The sequence below is a fragment of the Liolophura sinensis genome, chromosome 7 (assembly GCF_032854445.1).
Source record: "Liolophura sinensis isolate JHLJ2023 chromosome 7, CUHK_Ljap_v2, whole genome shotgun sequence".
Lineage (NCBI taxonomy): Eukaryota > Metazoa > Mollusca > Polyplacophora > Chitonida > Chitonidae > Liolophura > Liolophura sinensis.
The window spans coordinates 43,943,962-43,961,930 of NC_088301.1; the positions used below are offsets into that span (position 1 = coordinate 43,943,962).

General features: G+C 36.5%; 1 protein-coding gene across 5 annotated transcripts in view; it reads left to right on the forward strand.

The window, feature by feature from the left end:
* LOC135471155 (6-phosphofructo-2-kinase/fructose-2,6-bisphosphatase-like) overlaps nt 1-17,969 on the forward strand; it is a 67,978-nt gene that overhangs the window by 23,142 nt on the left and 26,867 nt on the right. For all 5 annotated transcript variants that reach the window (XR_010444415.1, XR_010444416.1, XM_064750248.1 and 2 more), the window contains exons 2-12: nt 4,363-4,488; nt 6,984-7,080; nt 10,183-10,246; nt 10,618-10,752; nt 12,561-12,744; nt 13,078-13,151; nt 13,398-13,469; nt 14,161-14,307; nt 14,610-14,714; nt 15,783-15,824; nt 16,648-16,735. Coding sequence is in view for 3 of the 5 variants with exons in the window: in XM_064750248.1 (XP_064606318.1) it covers nt 4,363-4,488; nt 6,984-7,080; nt 10,183-10,246; nt 10,618-10,752; nt 12,561-12,744; nt 13,078-13,151; nt 13,398-13,469; nt 14,161-14,307; nt 14,610-14,714; nt 15,783-15,824; nt 16,648-16,735 (1,134 nt within the window). In the remaining 2 variants the exon portion in view is untranslated. The remainder of the gene's footprint in view (nt 1-4,362; nt 4,489-6,983; nt 7,081-10,182; nt 10,247-10,617; nt 10,753-12,560; nt 12,745-13,077; nt 13,152-13,397; nt 13,470-14,160; nt 14,308-14,609; nt 14,715-15,782; nt 15,825-16,647; nt 16,736-17,969) is intronic.

Here is a 17,969-nt window from a genome sequence, read left to right on the forward strand (position 1 = left end):
CTGTAGATGTGTACAGATTCATGTAGATCTTAAGAACATGCTATTTTTTGGGGGGGTGGGGGAATACTTTAGTGGTTTGAGACTGAGATAACAAAGTAAGCCTGTGTATTGGTTAAATACAGTATAAGTACAGTTTGTGAGTGAGCAAACTGTCTTTTCGTATATAAAAATTCATGTGTGTGTGCTAATAATAATGTTTAATACTGTTTGCAGTGCCATTACATTGAGATTGGACACTTGAATTGCTTAAAAAAATAAATGCGCCCATATCGTACATTTTTTTACTCTATTATTTTATTTAGTTTATTTTATTTTTTTTATTGATTTTAATGTAATTTAATAATTTTAAATGATTAAAGTAATTTGTCACTTCTTGTTCTTGGAAACTGCATGTATCCAGACTTAATTTGCATATATTGTACACTTTTTATAAACATGTATATTTACATCATGTGTGATTTTAGTTTTTTTTGCGGGGAATTCTGACTATTTCAAAATACTGCATATGGTGAATACAAATGTTTATCATGTCTGTTTTGAATGTCAGTCAAATTGGCACAATATTTGTGCACTGATCTATAGTGGTGTTTAGAAAGTCCCATGGACAGCAGCCCATGTACATGTACTTGTATATGTGCACTATAATTGACAGTGCATGTTAACTGTATGTAAAATATGAAAATTTTAAACTGTTGGACACATCTTATAGGAGGTAAGGGATTCATTCTTCAAGTGTTAAAGGAAGGCATTTGGTAACCGTGAAACATTGATGTTATAATTTGTTTTAACGTGACATTTCAAAGCCATTCGTTAGGCAAAAGTGTAAATGAAAGCTATCTCTCCAGGTATCTGTATCAAAACATAAGGGTTGTGTCTTGTACCTGTATGATATACATGTTGTGTGGAGTTTTATATATTGTTCAGTCCTTCGGAAGCTGTTACAGCTAATGTTCTGCATGGCTGAATATGTTACTCCCATATCGACTTGTTTAAATATTCTTCACAAGGTAGGCTTAAAACATCAATATTTTGGTGTGTACGTGCTCAGTGGCAGCCCTGCACATACGTCAGTCTACGGAGTGCTTGAAGTTAGCAGACATGATAGATGGGGTACTTCTGCCTATTTATCCAATAAGTACATCTCATTGACTCTTCCTAGGTGATTCCAAATCCTAGTACATCTGCATGTATGTATATTTATGAGTAGCTGCATCAGATTGACGTAAAAATGATATGCATGTTTATGCCCATCGTTATTTTGATTTGGAAGACAGGCTTTGGAATTTTACTCTGTGGAAGAATTAATGTCACAACTATTTACAGACTGCACTGAATTTTAAATGATTACAGAAGGGTTTAGATATACACAACCTAATAAAAACCATATGTGGTTTCTTTTTTTTTCACCAAATAAAAACCATAGTCTCATTTTTCAAGATGTATTCATTCAAATTACATTGCATAATGGGTAAGCTGTCAATCTTTTGTCAATAGTATGTAATGATTATTTATTGAATGCTTTCATTTGAAGCTGGTGCTTAAAACATGTATTAGATATACCATAAATGTACATTATCATCTCTTGTTAATCCATCATCCATTTAGCTAATGATTCAAGTGTGGGATGGAATTAAAACTGGTGAGTAGTGTCTAAGTCGAGTTGATATCTCAATTTGATAAATATGTGGAAAAAGGAGTCCACCTGCAATTAGGAGTGTTCTGTGTTCAAGGTCGTTGCCTTTGACCTTGGAAATTCTGACTCCTCTGGCTTCTGTTTTGTACCTGTGTTTTTCTCAAAAATTGGTAACTGTTATGTGTTTCCATACCCAGCCTGCCAGCTGTCTGTATGCTTGGCTGGTACAATATTAGGTTGTTATGGTATTTTGCCAAATTGCTGAAGGTGAACTTGAGATCATTACATGACATGTAGTTCCTAATCATGTTACGTACATGTAGCCTATACTTGCATGTACATAGGTGACAGAGTGCACTGTTTTCCCTTTTCTACATCTGCATGTGTGAAAATACGTAGAGGACATGATGTACTATTAAATCTTGTCATCACCATATAAACCACTTTAGAATAATTATGCCTGTTTGTACTTCGTGGAAATAGAATACTGGGATTATAGGCGTTGTATGGGTATTTATCTTTCCATGATTATAAAGACGTGTACATGTTTATGATTTAACACATCATCTATGATTCTTACTTATTATGAGGTGTGTAACATTTCATGTCTATATACATATAATTCTCTCAAACAATGTCCATACATATGTTGCAAGAAAGAATGATATTTTTTTTACCACATGCAGTGTATGTGTGTGTATGTATATATATATATATATATATATATATATATATATATATATATATATATATACATCATGTATGTGCATCATCAGCCTGTGATCAGATACTACAGAATTCATCCATTCTTAGTTATAGAGAAACATTGTCTTGACTAAAATACAATGCCAGTAAATATAGTTATTGATTTTGTGATGGTTGCTCAGAGAGTTAAGTCAAGGACTCCTATCAGTGAGGCACATGGCATAGGTTCAAACCCAGGTTTGGACAGGGAATTTTTAGATTCATCTGCTCTCACTGTATTTAGGAGCCTTGATAACAATAAGCAGTCCATGGGTCTGGTAGGATTTTTTGCATCACCTAGTGATCAGTAAATACCATTTGTACACTCAGTGGAAAGTTCATCAGTAACTTACCACACGTTAGTGGTTTTCCTTGGGCATACAGCAGATTCTCCACTTGTTATTCTGACTGCCATGGTATAAGTGAAAAAAATATTGTATCATATACAACAATCAATCAATCAATCAGTCATTCACAGGTATTATTTATTATTTTCTTTTTATGATACATGTAGTATTATAAAGCCTCACATTATATTATACCAATGTTACAGTGTGTGTTAAATGAACATAGTTAAACAAAAATAAAGCATCAAATTAAGCAGGCCTTAAACTTATGGTGAAGGAGGTGGGTTGGTACTGTAGTGGTGTATAACTTTGAAACTTACATCTTTTCAAGCTGAACAGTATGTGAAAGTAATCTCATTCTGTGCTTATCTCAAATCAGACTATGTTTTATAAATTCAGATTTAGAGCAAATCTGACCTATGACCTATCTGGTCATTTGCGTATGTGAATTTTAAACTTTTCTGAGCATTTTTACTCATACCTACTGATAGTTTAACTATCGCAATATTAAGATTTTCTCCACTAGATATCTACAGGTGCATGTGGACACATTCCGTGCAGAAAGGATTGCTAGTGCATGAACTGTAAAAGAATGTTTGACCATTAGTAATAAATAACATGATCCAAAGCACAATTACACCTGAATTCCTACAAGTCTTTAGATTGAGGTAAAGACTCGTTCTTTGTGTGAAGTCAATCAAAACCCAGCTTACGGTGCCCGGACTAGGTGGGCATCCTTACATACTGGAGCATGAAACGTGTGTATAGTTCAATGCACGTATGTCAAACTATTTAGGTGACTTGAATAATAAATTGGAGCATGTTGTGACCGAGTTGTTTCAGTACTTCTCTTTTAAAGGTTCTCGGCATGCATATAAGCCTCCCTTGCTGTCATTATTCTCAGGGCTTTGATAATAAGCTGTATATGGTGCTTTCCTGTGGAGTCATTGCGTGTATGAGATGATTTTTGATGGAGACCAAAATGACAAATGTTTCTCAAAAGAAAAGTTCACGTCACTTGTCATGATGCATGTATAGTGCCCAAAACCATATACATGCACAGATAACGTGAAGGTGAAAAACATGTGCCATAGCAATTGTAGAATTCTGCAAAATATACAGGCATGCTAAGTACCTTTTGTTCTGATTTAATCATGATTTAAAATTGTTGATAGTTGAACAACAATCCAAAAAAACTAAATTTAATTATGATAGATGTCCTACCCACACCACCCCCCACCCCACCCCCCAAAAGAAAAAGTTTTTCTGTTGTAAAATATTACTAAAATTCATTTATCGTAATTTAAAGTGGTATGATGTATTAGCCATATTGGTTAAATTTTTAAGAATACCTCCAACATATATGTATTCTTATTTAATTATTTAAGTAGTGTTTAATGCCGTACTAAAGAATATTTCACTTACACAACAACGGCCAGCATTATGGTGGGAAGAAACAAGGCAAAGACTGAGGGAAACCCACAGCCATCTGCAGGCTGCTCGCAGACCTTCCCACGTACGGCCAGAGAGGAAGCATTGGTGAGAGGCTCCTTTGTCATTGCGCCACACAGGTGTGTTAACCACCTCTAAAGAGTTCATTACTGTTAATCTGGCCGTATGTTTTTGTTATTTTTCCAGCCTCGTGCCCACATGTGGTCCAGGTTCCAACCGTTGTGGTCATGGTGGGGCTGCCTGCCCGTGGCAAGACTTACATCTCTAAGAAGCTGACTCGCTACCTTAACTGGATAGGCATTGATACCAGAGGTGAGCTGAGCATATACATTAGTAATATACATTGTGTAATAATACATAGGTCAGTGTGGATTTCCAACACAACATGGATAAGTACAATACCACTCTGTAATGCACATAACACTTCAAAGTGACCTATGTATTATATAGCTGAACCTGTCCGAGAACTTCAGTCTCATGCAAAGATAATGATCAAAGGTACAGGTACAGATTCGGTAAGGCTGGAGAAAATTCTTTTGGTCTCACTGATCTCAGCAGGCAATGCGCTGTATCCAGGGCTTGTTTATTCATAAGTTGCTTTTGATCTTTGCTTTCGTATATTGCTGAATTTGGATATGAAGAAAGAATGAAATTTACTTCCCCGTGCACATTTTCTCATCAGTGTTTACAAAAATGTGGAGAGCAAACAATAAACTCAACAGCGCCCACTGTCCAATGCTTTTAGCATTTGAAGTTACCTCCCTTTGCTACCATTCAGTACGAAAAAATACGGCTCTCCGGGATCCAATCTCTCTTCAAGTACAGGATGGTCACGTGGTACGATCCGACTGATTTCATTGGACCATGTTTATAGCTATATAATAAGTGTGTATATTTGTGTAGGTGTGAGGGTGTAAAGGCCCTGACAGTGGTAGAGCCTACATCTTTTCTGAAATTTTTTAATGTGCCTTTTGTTTTTTTGTGTGTGTGTTTATACATGTACATGTCAACACTAATCAGATAAATAGGTAAATGTTATTGGAAAATAAAATGATCTCTTGGGAACTTCATGTGAGGCTACCAAAGTGACTGAATGAGCACTGTTTTCTGCTTATTCTCACCAAGGGGTGACAAAAGAGTTGCACTGAATTACCTCCCTTTAGGTCGCTTTCTCATTTAAATGGTGGGTTTTTAGGAGTAAGGTGTGGTTAGTTGAAACCTCTGAAAATAGCAATTGGCAAGTTTCGAGGTTAAGAGGTTTAAAAAACCTACCTTCAGAGAGATGGACTTGAAAAGATCAGGATAAACGGTTAGTTGAATTGAATTAAATGTTGAGGTCAATTTCTGACATTTACTTGCCTCAGCATTTAATCATGAAATGCGGTAGGCCCATTCTGCAGAAGGGAGTTGACCGTTAAATCCACTGCAAAATGGCGGCACTCTGCTGTGCCTTAGGGAGAATAGAACCTTTTTTACCACTCCTGCCAGTGTAAATCCATTTCCGAGTTGAAATGTTGTTGAAATTCACAGAAATATTTCCTTCTCGATCGTCAAAATAATTTTGTGCTGTTATTTTGAATGGGGTGGACTAAATCCTGGAACCTCGCGCCAAAATATCCAGAAATCAACCTAACAATACAAGACCATGCAACCAGTCTTAAGTGACAACTTTATTGATGATTTCGTCAGTCATCACAGATGTAGAATAGAAAGAACAATTTGCAAGAAAAATTAATTCTAAATGTTCCAGTCAAGTCTTGCAGCTATCATGTACGTGTTATCCATGTTTCCTGCGCATGGCCTGAGACAATCCCAATTTTTGATGCGTCTGACATGCACACTGCGATTTTGAAGAGATAAAAGTCAACACTTTACCAGATTTTCAGCATATAACTAGTCATTAATGGATTTAAACGTGTGTCAGTGATTGGAAGAATCATTTTCTCTTCAGTCCAAACAGAAATTGGCATGTGCCGCTGTTTTAGAGTGGATTTACAAGCCCACTTCGTTCCACAAAGTGCCTTGCGGAATCGACGTATCGCATTTTAGAATTCAACAATTAAACGTTTAGGCAGGTAAATGTCAGAGGTTGTTGAAAATAGGCCTCAGCATTTAACTTAATTGAACTAGATAAAAGTTCTGTAGTGTTTTGAACCATTGGGAGGATTTTTTTTAATTCACCCTTCTGAAAATACATGTTCAACAGGAACCTCCATCAAATATCTATAATTTGAAAATATTTAACTTCTGCAACTCTCCATGTTAATGTCTTGTATTTGGACAGTCTGCTGTCTAGGATATAGTTGTCTGCCAAGGCACGACTTCTTGAAGCTTCTCGCCTCAAAAGCTAATCTCATGTGGCGTCCCCACCTGCTGTCATCCTAGCAGCAAGGGAGGTAATGTTAGCATTCAATGATGCTCATGTAGCTGGTCGTGTGATCAAATGTTCATTGAAGATCATTAAACTTTGTTCCACCATTTTGGTGTTATTTTATGTTGTTTTACCATCATACAGTTTAAAAAGTCTTCAGTATGGCAATAAGGAACAATAGAATAAATAAACATCACCACAAACACCCTGAGAACAGTTGAAGCAGGGGAAGTATTTATTAAGACTGAGCAAAAACCAAAAAGAAAGAAAGTTTTATATGTTAAAGTACTTGCTTGAGGCAGTTTGCAGTAAGACAGTGTTTTCACAAAGAGGGCTTGCCAGATGCCTGTCCCTATATGTGGTGACCAATATATTCATGAAGTCTACAGATTTTGTAAATGTGAATTATATTCATGTCATTCTGTTGTGTTGACAGCTTTCAATGTAGGAGAGCTTAGGAGGGCAGCTACTGACAAATACAGGAGTCATGACTTTTTCCGAACAGACAATGCTGAGGCCCAGGCTATCAGAGCGTAAGTAAATACCTGCAAGCTTGCTCTTCATTTAAAGGATCTCATTGAATGTCTCACTGAAAATGGCCATGTAGAGTACACAGCATATCCACAGTGGCCGCATTGAAGAAAAGGTGACCACTATTTATGACCCACCTTAAACAGGATTTCACATCAGTCCATTTAATTTCATTTGCTCCTTGATTCGTTAATCAACTAATGTAACAGATAACTTCACATACTGTACATACTTTAAGATTTTACTTAAAAATGTAGATTTTTACAGTAAAAGCCTCAAAAAACCTCTGATAGATCAATAGAAATCTCAGAATTTATTTATTTTATTTATTTGATCGGTGTTTTACGCCGTACTCAGGAATATTTCACTAATATGACGGCAGCCAGAATCTCAGAATCAGACAATACGAATAACTTGTATGTCTGAAATGTTTGGCCACATCAGATGTCATGCCCTAAACGTGTAGAATCTGATGGGACAAACCAATATCTCTGTGTATGCTGGAAATGTTTATGGTAACATCTGTATCCTGTAATATGAGTGTACACAAAAACCAAAAGCAGGATTTCTGTGAGCAGCAGCAGCAAAACACCTGGCAGGATATCCTTTTGGTGGACTTTTGCCGAGAGGGTCCTGTTCTCGTTTTTAAGCCCATGAGTTGTGACATTTGTTATTCTCTCGTTAGGGTCTTCCAAGCATGGGACAGAGCTTCATTGTAGAGAGGCTCAGCATCCTGGTTTAACTGGTGCACTTCATTGATCCACAAATGTTAGGTACCATGTAAATAAACTGGACCGAGGGAAATGACACTACACCTGTGCCAAAGTACATGCACATGTTCAACAGTTGACAGCTTTGCAATAAGTGTCCTGGATTAGATTGGATGTACAGTGCACCAGTTAAATTTTTAATGATATTTTTAAATGGCACAAGGTTAGCTTGATAAAACATCAAATTATTGTTATTGACTAACTGTTTTAATTTTTCCAACACAGGTATTAAATATAGAAATTATTTTATTTTATTCCCACCTGCAAGAGTAGGCCGGGCTTTTTTAGTCAAAGATGTACAGCTGCATTTTGTTTTATGTATGTTTTGACTTAAGTCAACATTTTATACCCTTTGGGTTAAAATTTTGAACACATAACATATCATATTGAATACTTTACTCAAGTCCAAACTAGCATGGTTTTGTTGGAATGTCTTGACAAGAAATGATTTAGGATGGACTGACAGACATAATAAATATTCATTGAGATAATCAGATTGATTACTTCATTACACATTACATACATTTTTTATAAAACTTTATGCTACTTTGTGGCAATTTTAGTAATTATTGCTATTCAAACATTCAAATTAAAACCTTATATTGCTGAAAATCATGTATACTTAAACGAATTATAAAGGGCTGTTATTTTGTACACAATGCCCAAAGCACACGTTGCCTTTTAGCAACTAGTTTGACTTGCCTCATAATGTTGTCATTAATTTGTTCAGGTAATTGTTCTGTTGTTTGGCTTTCTTCTTTTTCTTGTATGTTTTTGTGTTATTTTATTTATACTGGTTATTTTTTCCTATAACATTTACATTAGGAGTTTGACATTAATCCATACCACAACTGTACAGATTCTTCTCAGTGACCTAGTTTGCTGGTCTCCACAAGTTCCTGTTTGTCCAAAGGCTTAGCCTGCATTGCTTCGCTACAGGTGAAAATGACATGACCACCTGCACATTTGTCCATGTCATCTCTTGCAGCCCTTGCATCCTTTCATTACCTGTATCCCAGTATTTTCGACTGAAGACGTGGGGCCTCCGTGGCTCATTTGGTTAGCGCGCTAGCACAGTGTAGTGACCCAGAAGCCTTTCAACAATGCAGTCGCTGTGAGTTCAAGTCCAGCTCATGCTGCCTTCCTCTCCAGCCGTACGTGGGAAGGTCTGCCAACAACCTGCGGATGGTCGTGGGTTTCCCCCGAGCTCTGCCCGGTTTCCACCCACCATAATCCTGGCCGCCGTCGTATAAGTGAAATATTCTTGAGGATGGCGTATCATCACTGAATGGCTGGATTGTCACACCTCAGTTAATTATATACTTTTTTATATGTACTTTACTAAACGATCACATGGCCTTACCTGTTTTATAATACTGTCAGATAAATGTGATGTTTTGTGATAGGAATAATTCACCTTAGTCATGGATTTTATGTTACAATGTCAGATATTTCTTCCATTGATAAAGTATTGGATATAGGATAAGGATATATTACTTAGTTGTGCTCAATGTTTGGGACTACAAACATATAAATGTATCTTGTTTATGTATATCTTTTCCTCAGGGGCATTTGATTTAACAATTCAACATGCAACCAGTGCTATGTGCACAGTGTCTTCAACATGATATGCAGTATTCCTTAATTTTGAGTCCTAACTATTGGCTTTAACATTGATTTATTTTATGCTGTACTCAAGAATATTTCACATGCCGTAATTCCTCAACCTTTTCACATGTTTGCAAAGTGATTGAGGAAGCAGATACTGTGTTGACTGATAAAATTATATTTTTGAGAAGCCCTGAAACTAGCCAATCCAACCAACATTGTTTTATCTCCAAAATCAAATTAAAAATATGCATAAATTGCACTGAAAAGTGCTCTCTCATATGTAAAAAGGTAGAGAGATTATGGTATAAGACGGCAGCCAGCATTGTGGTGGGAGGTAACTGGACACACTCCAGAGAAACCCAACAACCATCAACAGGTTGCTGGCAGACATTCCCACATACCGCCTGAGAGGAAGCCAGCATGGACTGGACTCGAACTCACAGCACCTGCATTGATGAGACTCCCCTGGGTCATTTCGTCACCGGGCCACGGAGGCTCCCCGCTTTGACATTCATAAACCTGGTACTACCTCAGTTTGCACTCCGCATATTAAAGAGGACGGGACCAAGTACTGGTTGGCCTGGCGGTAAATCACAGGCAGATTGCCGTCATTGTAATGTTATTGGGTACGGAGTCATGTCTGGTATCTTAGGCATGGCGCTCCATTGAGGCAGCATTATAAAAGACATGCAGTACAGTAAAATTTATGTTTCTTTCTTGTAGAAAATGTGCCCAGATAGCCCTGGACAATGCCTGCGAGTGGTTAGCCAATGGTGGACAAGTGGCTGTAAGTCAGATTATCTAGTATAGTTCCCTATTAAAAGTTGATGCATTTTTGGTTCAGTTAAGTTGATGTGTGATGTTTTGTTATCTGTGTAAGCTTTTTTTTTTACAGAAAATTAAGCTCTTTTTTTTTATGATGATATGATGGAAATACAAATTGATTTCTGTTTTTTTTTTAATATAAACACCATAAAATAGGATATTTTATACAGATCTCTCTTGGTGTCATAGTTAAGCCTGATATTAAATTTTGTTAAATATCCTTTGAAGTATTATTATTGATTTTATTTATACATTGTATCTGTCAGTGTGGCACTTGTCTTTTTGGAAGCGTACTGCAACATGTTGGTTAACGTTTTCTGTATTTATGTACAGGTGGTAGATGCGACCAATACAACGAGGGACAGGCGAAGAATGATTGTGGACATCTGCACTGTCAAACATCCATTTAAGCTGTTTTTCATTGAGTCAATCTGTGATGACCCCGAAATAGTCCAGGCTAACATAATTGTGAGTTTAGTGTACAAATTACATGTAGTAATTACCCAAGACCAAAACCCTTATCAGTAGCAGTGGGTACATAGACAAAGGGGATAAATCATATTTTTTAATCAAAATCAGAAGCAAAAAACTTTAGAGGAGGGCCTTTTTCTGTTTGGTTATCCCATACCAATATATGTTTAATGAATGTCATTATGATATTATGATTATTTAGAATGTATACTTTCTCTGTAGATCCACATAGTCAGAAGTGTTATTTAAACCAGTTTAGAAATCACAGTATTTTCATTAATTTATTTGATGGTTGCTTGACACCATGCTCAGGAAATTTGCTGACTTTGGTGGCCTAATAGTTAGAGCTTCGGCCTTGAAGTTGGGAAACCAGGGATCAAAGCTGAGCTTGGGTAGGCTAGAGCAAGGAACAGGAGTGGTTGGCCCAGCGTCTGTATAATGTGACTGGGTGGAATGGACTCGCCCTACCACAAGAAGACCAGCATTTAGACACACCTACTAACTCCTCATCATCATCAAAAGGCTGAAAAATTGTTAAATATGACCTAAAACCTCAAGAATATATACAAGAAATTTCCTTGCAGTCTTACAGAAGACTAGTTGCAATGTGAGTTGTACTCGGCCATGTTTGTCTGTCTAACTGTAGGCATCTCACAGTTGAAAGCTTTCTGTGTTTTGTCTGATATTATCTGTGTTTATCTAATACATGTACATGTAGCTTCTGAAGAAAGACATGATGGATACAGAAAAATGTGACAAAAGTGACAAAAATTGAAGAATAGTGCAGTTTTTTCCAATCGTTTGCAATGTGGCATGAAGGTATTATCATTCATGCCAATCATTTGCTCAGTAATGGTGTGGCTGTGAGACATTTTTGTCTATCATAGACAATCAGCTTGTGAGAGTTAAGCTAATGTAGACACAAAGTTGTATAACAGTTTTAAGATGCGCTAAATAACCACTGGCTGTGGAACAAGCTTTGACACTGGGTTTGATGTAGCTTTACTTGTTACAGGTCACTTTACCCTTTCAACAACGCTCATTCTTCAAACCAGAAACACAGAAGTAAACAAAGTTAAATCTATTTTTGGCAAATCTGCTTTGCAGGTGTTGATTTATGTGTAACTCTGTTATGGTACACTTTTTGAATAGCTTCCAGGTTGCTCTTCACAACTGACTTAATACACTACATGCTATTTTGAGAGTTCAAATAGGCCTATAGATTTTCATTAAGGTCTATAGGCCATACTATTAGTTATTAAAGCTTATCTCGTAGAGTACATACATCATGTGACACATGTGTTCTATTTAACACCTATTAATTTAAATTTGCACATAATTAAAAGCCTCTACCAAAATAAGGAGCACAAGTGGCATTTATTTGATATCACATTAGCTCATAAGTTTAGCAAATTGATGTCTCATGAACACAAATTTGTACCGAATGCAGCATAAATTTATGACTTTAATTGAGCATGCTTTGTTACACCTTACACATGCTACAAGGATTATATAACAGAATATTTCAATATATAACGGCGTACTGTAAATATTTTATATAGTGTAGTTCAATTATGTTTCTTTTGTTTTGATTATTGCCGTATCCAAGAACATTTCATTTTATGCCTTATATACAAAAGGTCAGACTCCCGACTAACACGAGTCATTATTCCTAAAGTAACACATAAGAACTGGAACATTGACAAGCTTGGCATATCCTTGGATTACCACATCAAGATAAGGGGATAGGCCAGATTAACTTTGATATATGTACATCATTTTGATGCCTGTTGCTTTGGACACAGGAGGTGAAAATTTGTGGGCCAGATTACATTGGAATGGACAAAAACAAGGCAATGGAAGACTTCCAGATGAGGATTTCTCATTATGAGGCGGGCTACGAATCACTTGACTATAAACATGATCGGAATCTCTCCTTCATCCAGATTTTCAACCAGGGAGAACGATTTTTGGTCAACAAATTAGCAGGTTTGTTAAAAGCATTCATATTAAAGTGGAACAGTTGATTTTAAGTGTTATTTGCAAATGTTTGATGGATTAGTTTTGCAAATTGTAAATGAGTGCGTCAGTTATCATGTTATAATTACAACCATAATTTCCAGTTACAAGCATTATGTTATGATTATTACGGGTAGCGATGTATTTTAATTGTTCTTAATCGCCATGATCCAGGAGCCTCTCATCAATGCGGTCACAGTGAGTTCAAGCCCGGCGTATGGTGAATTTCTCTCCGAACTGTTCTTGAGTATGATGTAAAATACCAATCAAATAAATAAATAATTGTTGTTAATTGTTTTACAGGACATTTACAGAGCCGAGTGGTGTACTATCTGATGAACATTCACGTACTCCCAAGAACAATTTATATAACAAGGGTAATAACATGCAGTTATTTATTTTCTGTATTTCTAATTTTATATCAGTATGCATAGTACACATTTCATGTGAAAACAGTGTTCATTATTCAGTCTTATTGCCTTGTTATTCAGTTTTATTATAGCAGAGCATGCATATTTTATAATTACTCTTAACAGAATCTAAAGGAATAAAATTTGTAGCTGACCTAAAGTGGGCAGTGATACAATAAATGATTTTTTTTTTCTTTTTCCTTTTTTTCTTAGCATGGAGAAAGCCAGATGAACCTGACTGGTCGCATAGGTGGAGACAGTGAACTTTCAGACAGAGGCTGTCAGGTGAGCATGCATCAAATGTGTCTTGTATATTATGGCAACCTCCATGTAAGTTGGCGTTCGAGTGTATGATCGATTACTGCGTCGCAGCCATTCAGTGTAGGGCATTGCTGTGTTGTTAGTAAATGTGTTGGTATGACAAATCACCCACTCACATAGTTCATAGAATACAAGAACACTTTACACTTGTTTTTGTCAGGCGACATGTTGTATTTTATGGCCAAGCCAATAATAAAATGACAATAACCGAAAAGCCACCAGTTTATTTTTTTTTGGGGGGGGAGAGGAATTTTGTTCTTGTTTCTAGGCATTTTGATGATGTAAATATGTCTTTGTAACAAAAAATTGCTGGGATAGTCCATAGTTTCCACAAATTACAAGAATTTCAAGTTTTATTTTTGTGTCTATACCCCTTTTGACATTGAAAGAAGAGTTTTTCACTTTGTAAAATAAAAATTAAAATTTGAGTGGCCATACCATCGATGTAAAAGAAAAGAAGATATTTCAGTTTTATCTATTAAAATCTGTGCATTTATTTTAAGAGAGTTGTTTTTCATGGATACATTCAAATTGTTTCACATTATTTATTCAGTCCTTAGCTCTTTTAGTATTATGTGATGAAACATCTGATGTTGTGGAATATGATGCTCTAAGAAAGGACATTGTGTTGACTGTTTTAACTTATGCTTTGCAGTATGCTGATGCCTTGGCCAAGTTCATTGAGAAGGAGAAGATACCCAACTTGCGTGTCTGGACTAGTCAGTTGAAGCGTACCATACAAACTGCCAAACATATAAACGCTCCTAAAGAGCACTGGAAGGCTCTCAATGAGATAGATGCTGTACGTTTTGTTAATTTATATTCTGTTGATGATGACCCCACAGAAACCTCATTTACTTTAGTTATTATGAAACATGCCTATTGTATTTTTTTTTATCCTCACCCCTCCAAAACAATTCGGGAAACTTCATCACCTCCTTTGGAATAAATTTAGACTGCATTTTGTTCTATTTATTTTAATGAAGAATTTGTAGTCATCAGTGGTTCTCAAATATGAACTTTTTTAACAATGTCTGCATGAAAATGGCATGCCTGTAAAGAGCACTGAATTAAGCATCTTGTTGTCTTTGTTGTATTTCACAGGGTATTTGCGAGGGAATGACATATGAGGAAATTCAAGAGAAGCACCCTGAGGAGTTTGCCCTCAGGGATCAAGACAAGTTTCACTACAGATACCCCAGTGGAGAGGTAAGCTCTGGCATAGCAATAATGGTAACAGACACTGCTGCTTGATGCCAAATCAGCACTGACTCCATCCTCCTTTGCATCTGATCAGTCAAATGGAAAGTTGTGCCAAAACAAACTGCTGCTTGATGCCAAACCAGCACTTATTCCCTCTTCCTTCTCCGTGCCTCTGCTTAGCCAGATGGAGAAGTAATCACAGCTGAAACTGTAAAATAGCTAAGGTTAATTTTCTTATACCTCCTGCATATTAAAAGTATAGACCGAAGCTCAGTACTGGGAAATCACACCTAAACATTAAAGGATGCTGTCTGTTCTTTGTCCTTGCTGGGCTTTATTAAAGAATGAAGTGTCTTCGGCATGGCCTTTCAGTGAGGCATCATTCTAGATCATTCTTCTTAGTCATTCTTAGTCATTCCTGTGATTAAGCCATCTACGTGTTGTAGAAAGCAAGTGTTTAGGGTTTAACACTGCCATCGCAGTGTTTCTTATGTATCCCAGTACCACTGAACCTTGTTTTGTGCCAAGTTAAATCCTGAGAACACACTGCATTTGAGGGATTTGAAGAGTTGTGAAACAAGTTCAGCTGCAACGAGTTACTCAAGACAAAGGTGTTAAAGTGTATTCTGCCCTAAAAATGAAGAAAATGTGGCAAAAATGGCATATTTCATGCTGCCATTCTCTTTTACTCCCTCCTCAGAGGTCATTAATTTTAACATCCCACTGCTAGCAGCAGGGTAGAATCGATACTGCATAAAGAAACAAATTTACTAATCGCCTCAAAAGTAGTGGGACAGGTATTGCTGAATGGTTCACTGGCATGATTTTACAGGGCTTGTGTCTTGTAAGCTGCTCTTAAGATGCAAGATGGAAGAAAGAGCATGACATATTACAAGAACAAATAAAATGTTGGACAACTTGGTCCCTGGAAGCTCAGTTGCGCACATGTCTGTAATCCGGGAGTAATAACTCATGAGGACTAGGCATATTGTAAGATGACAACAACATTATTTAAGCATAAGTAGTCCCTTTGTTCAACTAATAGTGTTTGAGCATGATCTTTGCTGTTTACAGTCCTACCAAGACTTGGTTGCAAGGCTGGAACCTGTGATAATGGTAAGTACTTCATATACTTTATTTGCATGGGTAACTGGCACCCTGTTTGAATATTTTCGAACCCTAAAAAACCCTGAGGCACTTTGATCAGGTTTGAACGGTGAACAACAGATCATAGATTTGTTAAGAAGTTCAGTCAGTTTTGTCTGCCATTAGCATCTTAATGACTTGAAATGAACAAGTATAAATGTTTTGATGAGCAGTGAATCAGTGGCATGTAATGCATTTGATATGATCAGCTAAAATGTTTAATGATGACACAGAAAAAAAGGGAATTGTCATTCTGGAGATAATTAATCATATTAACATACGATTTTTTGATAAATACATGAACCTTCATTGTTTATTGTGGGTTATGTTCGGCAGTAGGCATGGCACAAAGGGGCATAACTCTGTCCTTAAAATTAGACGTATAATTGTTCACACCATACTCAATGTCTCTTCACTATTGTCCTGGCAGCATTATAAAATACATCTGTGCAGACAACATTATTTCAGGATATTTGCAAGACTACGTACAGAAAATTAAAGTAGAGAAATTAGCTTTGTAAAACTTAAGTACTGCACTGTAGCCATGTCCAGTATTTCATGAATTTTCATTTAACTTGACACTTTACGCCACTATAACCCAAACAAATCATTATGTGCTAAAGAGATAGAAAAAAATGTATGTACATTGGGCACGTTTTGTGAAGGCAAATTCATGGGTTTTTTTTTTTCATTTTGGCACCAGTACAGGGAAATTTTTTTAAGTATGATATAAAACACCAGTCATATATACTAATATGTGGACGTGCCTCACATATACCTGTGACTGTTTCAGGAGTTGGAGAGGCAGGAGAATGTATTGGTTATTTGCCACCAAGCCGTCGCTCGCTGTCTACTGGCGTACTTCCAGGACAAAAATTCCGGTGAGTCAACATACTGGTGAAGGAAGTGGTTGGATTTGGCTGTGCCACAAAATACCATCTGGCAGTAACATGCATGTTTCTTGATTTGGTGGGCGTGGGTATATGGATGTCACATTTATAACAAATGGCATGTTGTAAACCTTACACACCTAAACCGCAAATCTAGTTGTCACTCAAGATCATTTGTTTTATAAAATGTAACATGATGGAATCTTGCCTTCAAGAAACCTGCAGGTTATTAAATTTTTTTGCACAGATTTATTCTCATTTACAAGAAATTCTCATTAATTTTACACCAGTATTTATCTAAACCTGCTTTTTCCCCTGCCTCCTACCTTGGCCTGAGCTTATATATATGGCCTCACACCTTCTGCTGTCTTGTATGTATGTCATGTTTGATACTTCATCAAAGATTATGTGAAACATTTCTTAACATGACATGATCAATAGGAAGAAATTAAATCTTTAAAAAGAGCTTAATGTCAAACTAGTATCAAATGGTTATTTCTTTGCCATGAAGTTCAACTTGAAAAGCAAGCTGAAGTTGCATGATTTGAAAACTTTTATCCATTAAGAAATTTATAGCCAGTTGAATAGATTATGATTTCTTGTATCTTTTTAGCGCTGAATCTGTTATATCTTAATAAGGATTTAAATTGCTGGTTTCCTGCATTTGTTTAAATGTGTAAAGCTTGTGTTTGACTGCTTTGTTGCTTAATGCCTCGTATCACCTACATGTGGCCGATACATGTCATGACTTGCTTGGTGTTTTATACCCAGCTTGCAAAATCTTAAGAGTTGATTAAATATTTTGCATATAGTAATATGATTTTTTAATGACAGAATTAGGAAAATGTGTAGGAGACGAACCTTCAATGTGTACATAAATATGATTGTTACCTTCTATGTGGCACAGCTTTACATAAGCCTGGCGTTTTCTGGTACATCACAAGGTGTCCTTGTTGTGCCATAGGGTTGCTAATGTTAAACTCAGTAGACATAATGCACCAATCACATGAGTAAATACATGTAATTTGCTGAAAAAACTTCTGCGTAGAAGATTGTTTTGGAACCTTGGGCAGTATAAGCTATAAGTGGTCAGCAACGCTCATGTGGCCATTTTTGTAGTACAGCCACTTGTCTTCCACCAAAATAATATCCGTATGATTATCTGTAATCGACCTTGGTTCTGATGTGAAAAACTGCCAAAGGGTTGTAATTTTTATGCAGGAAA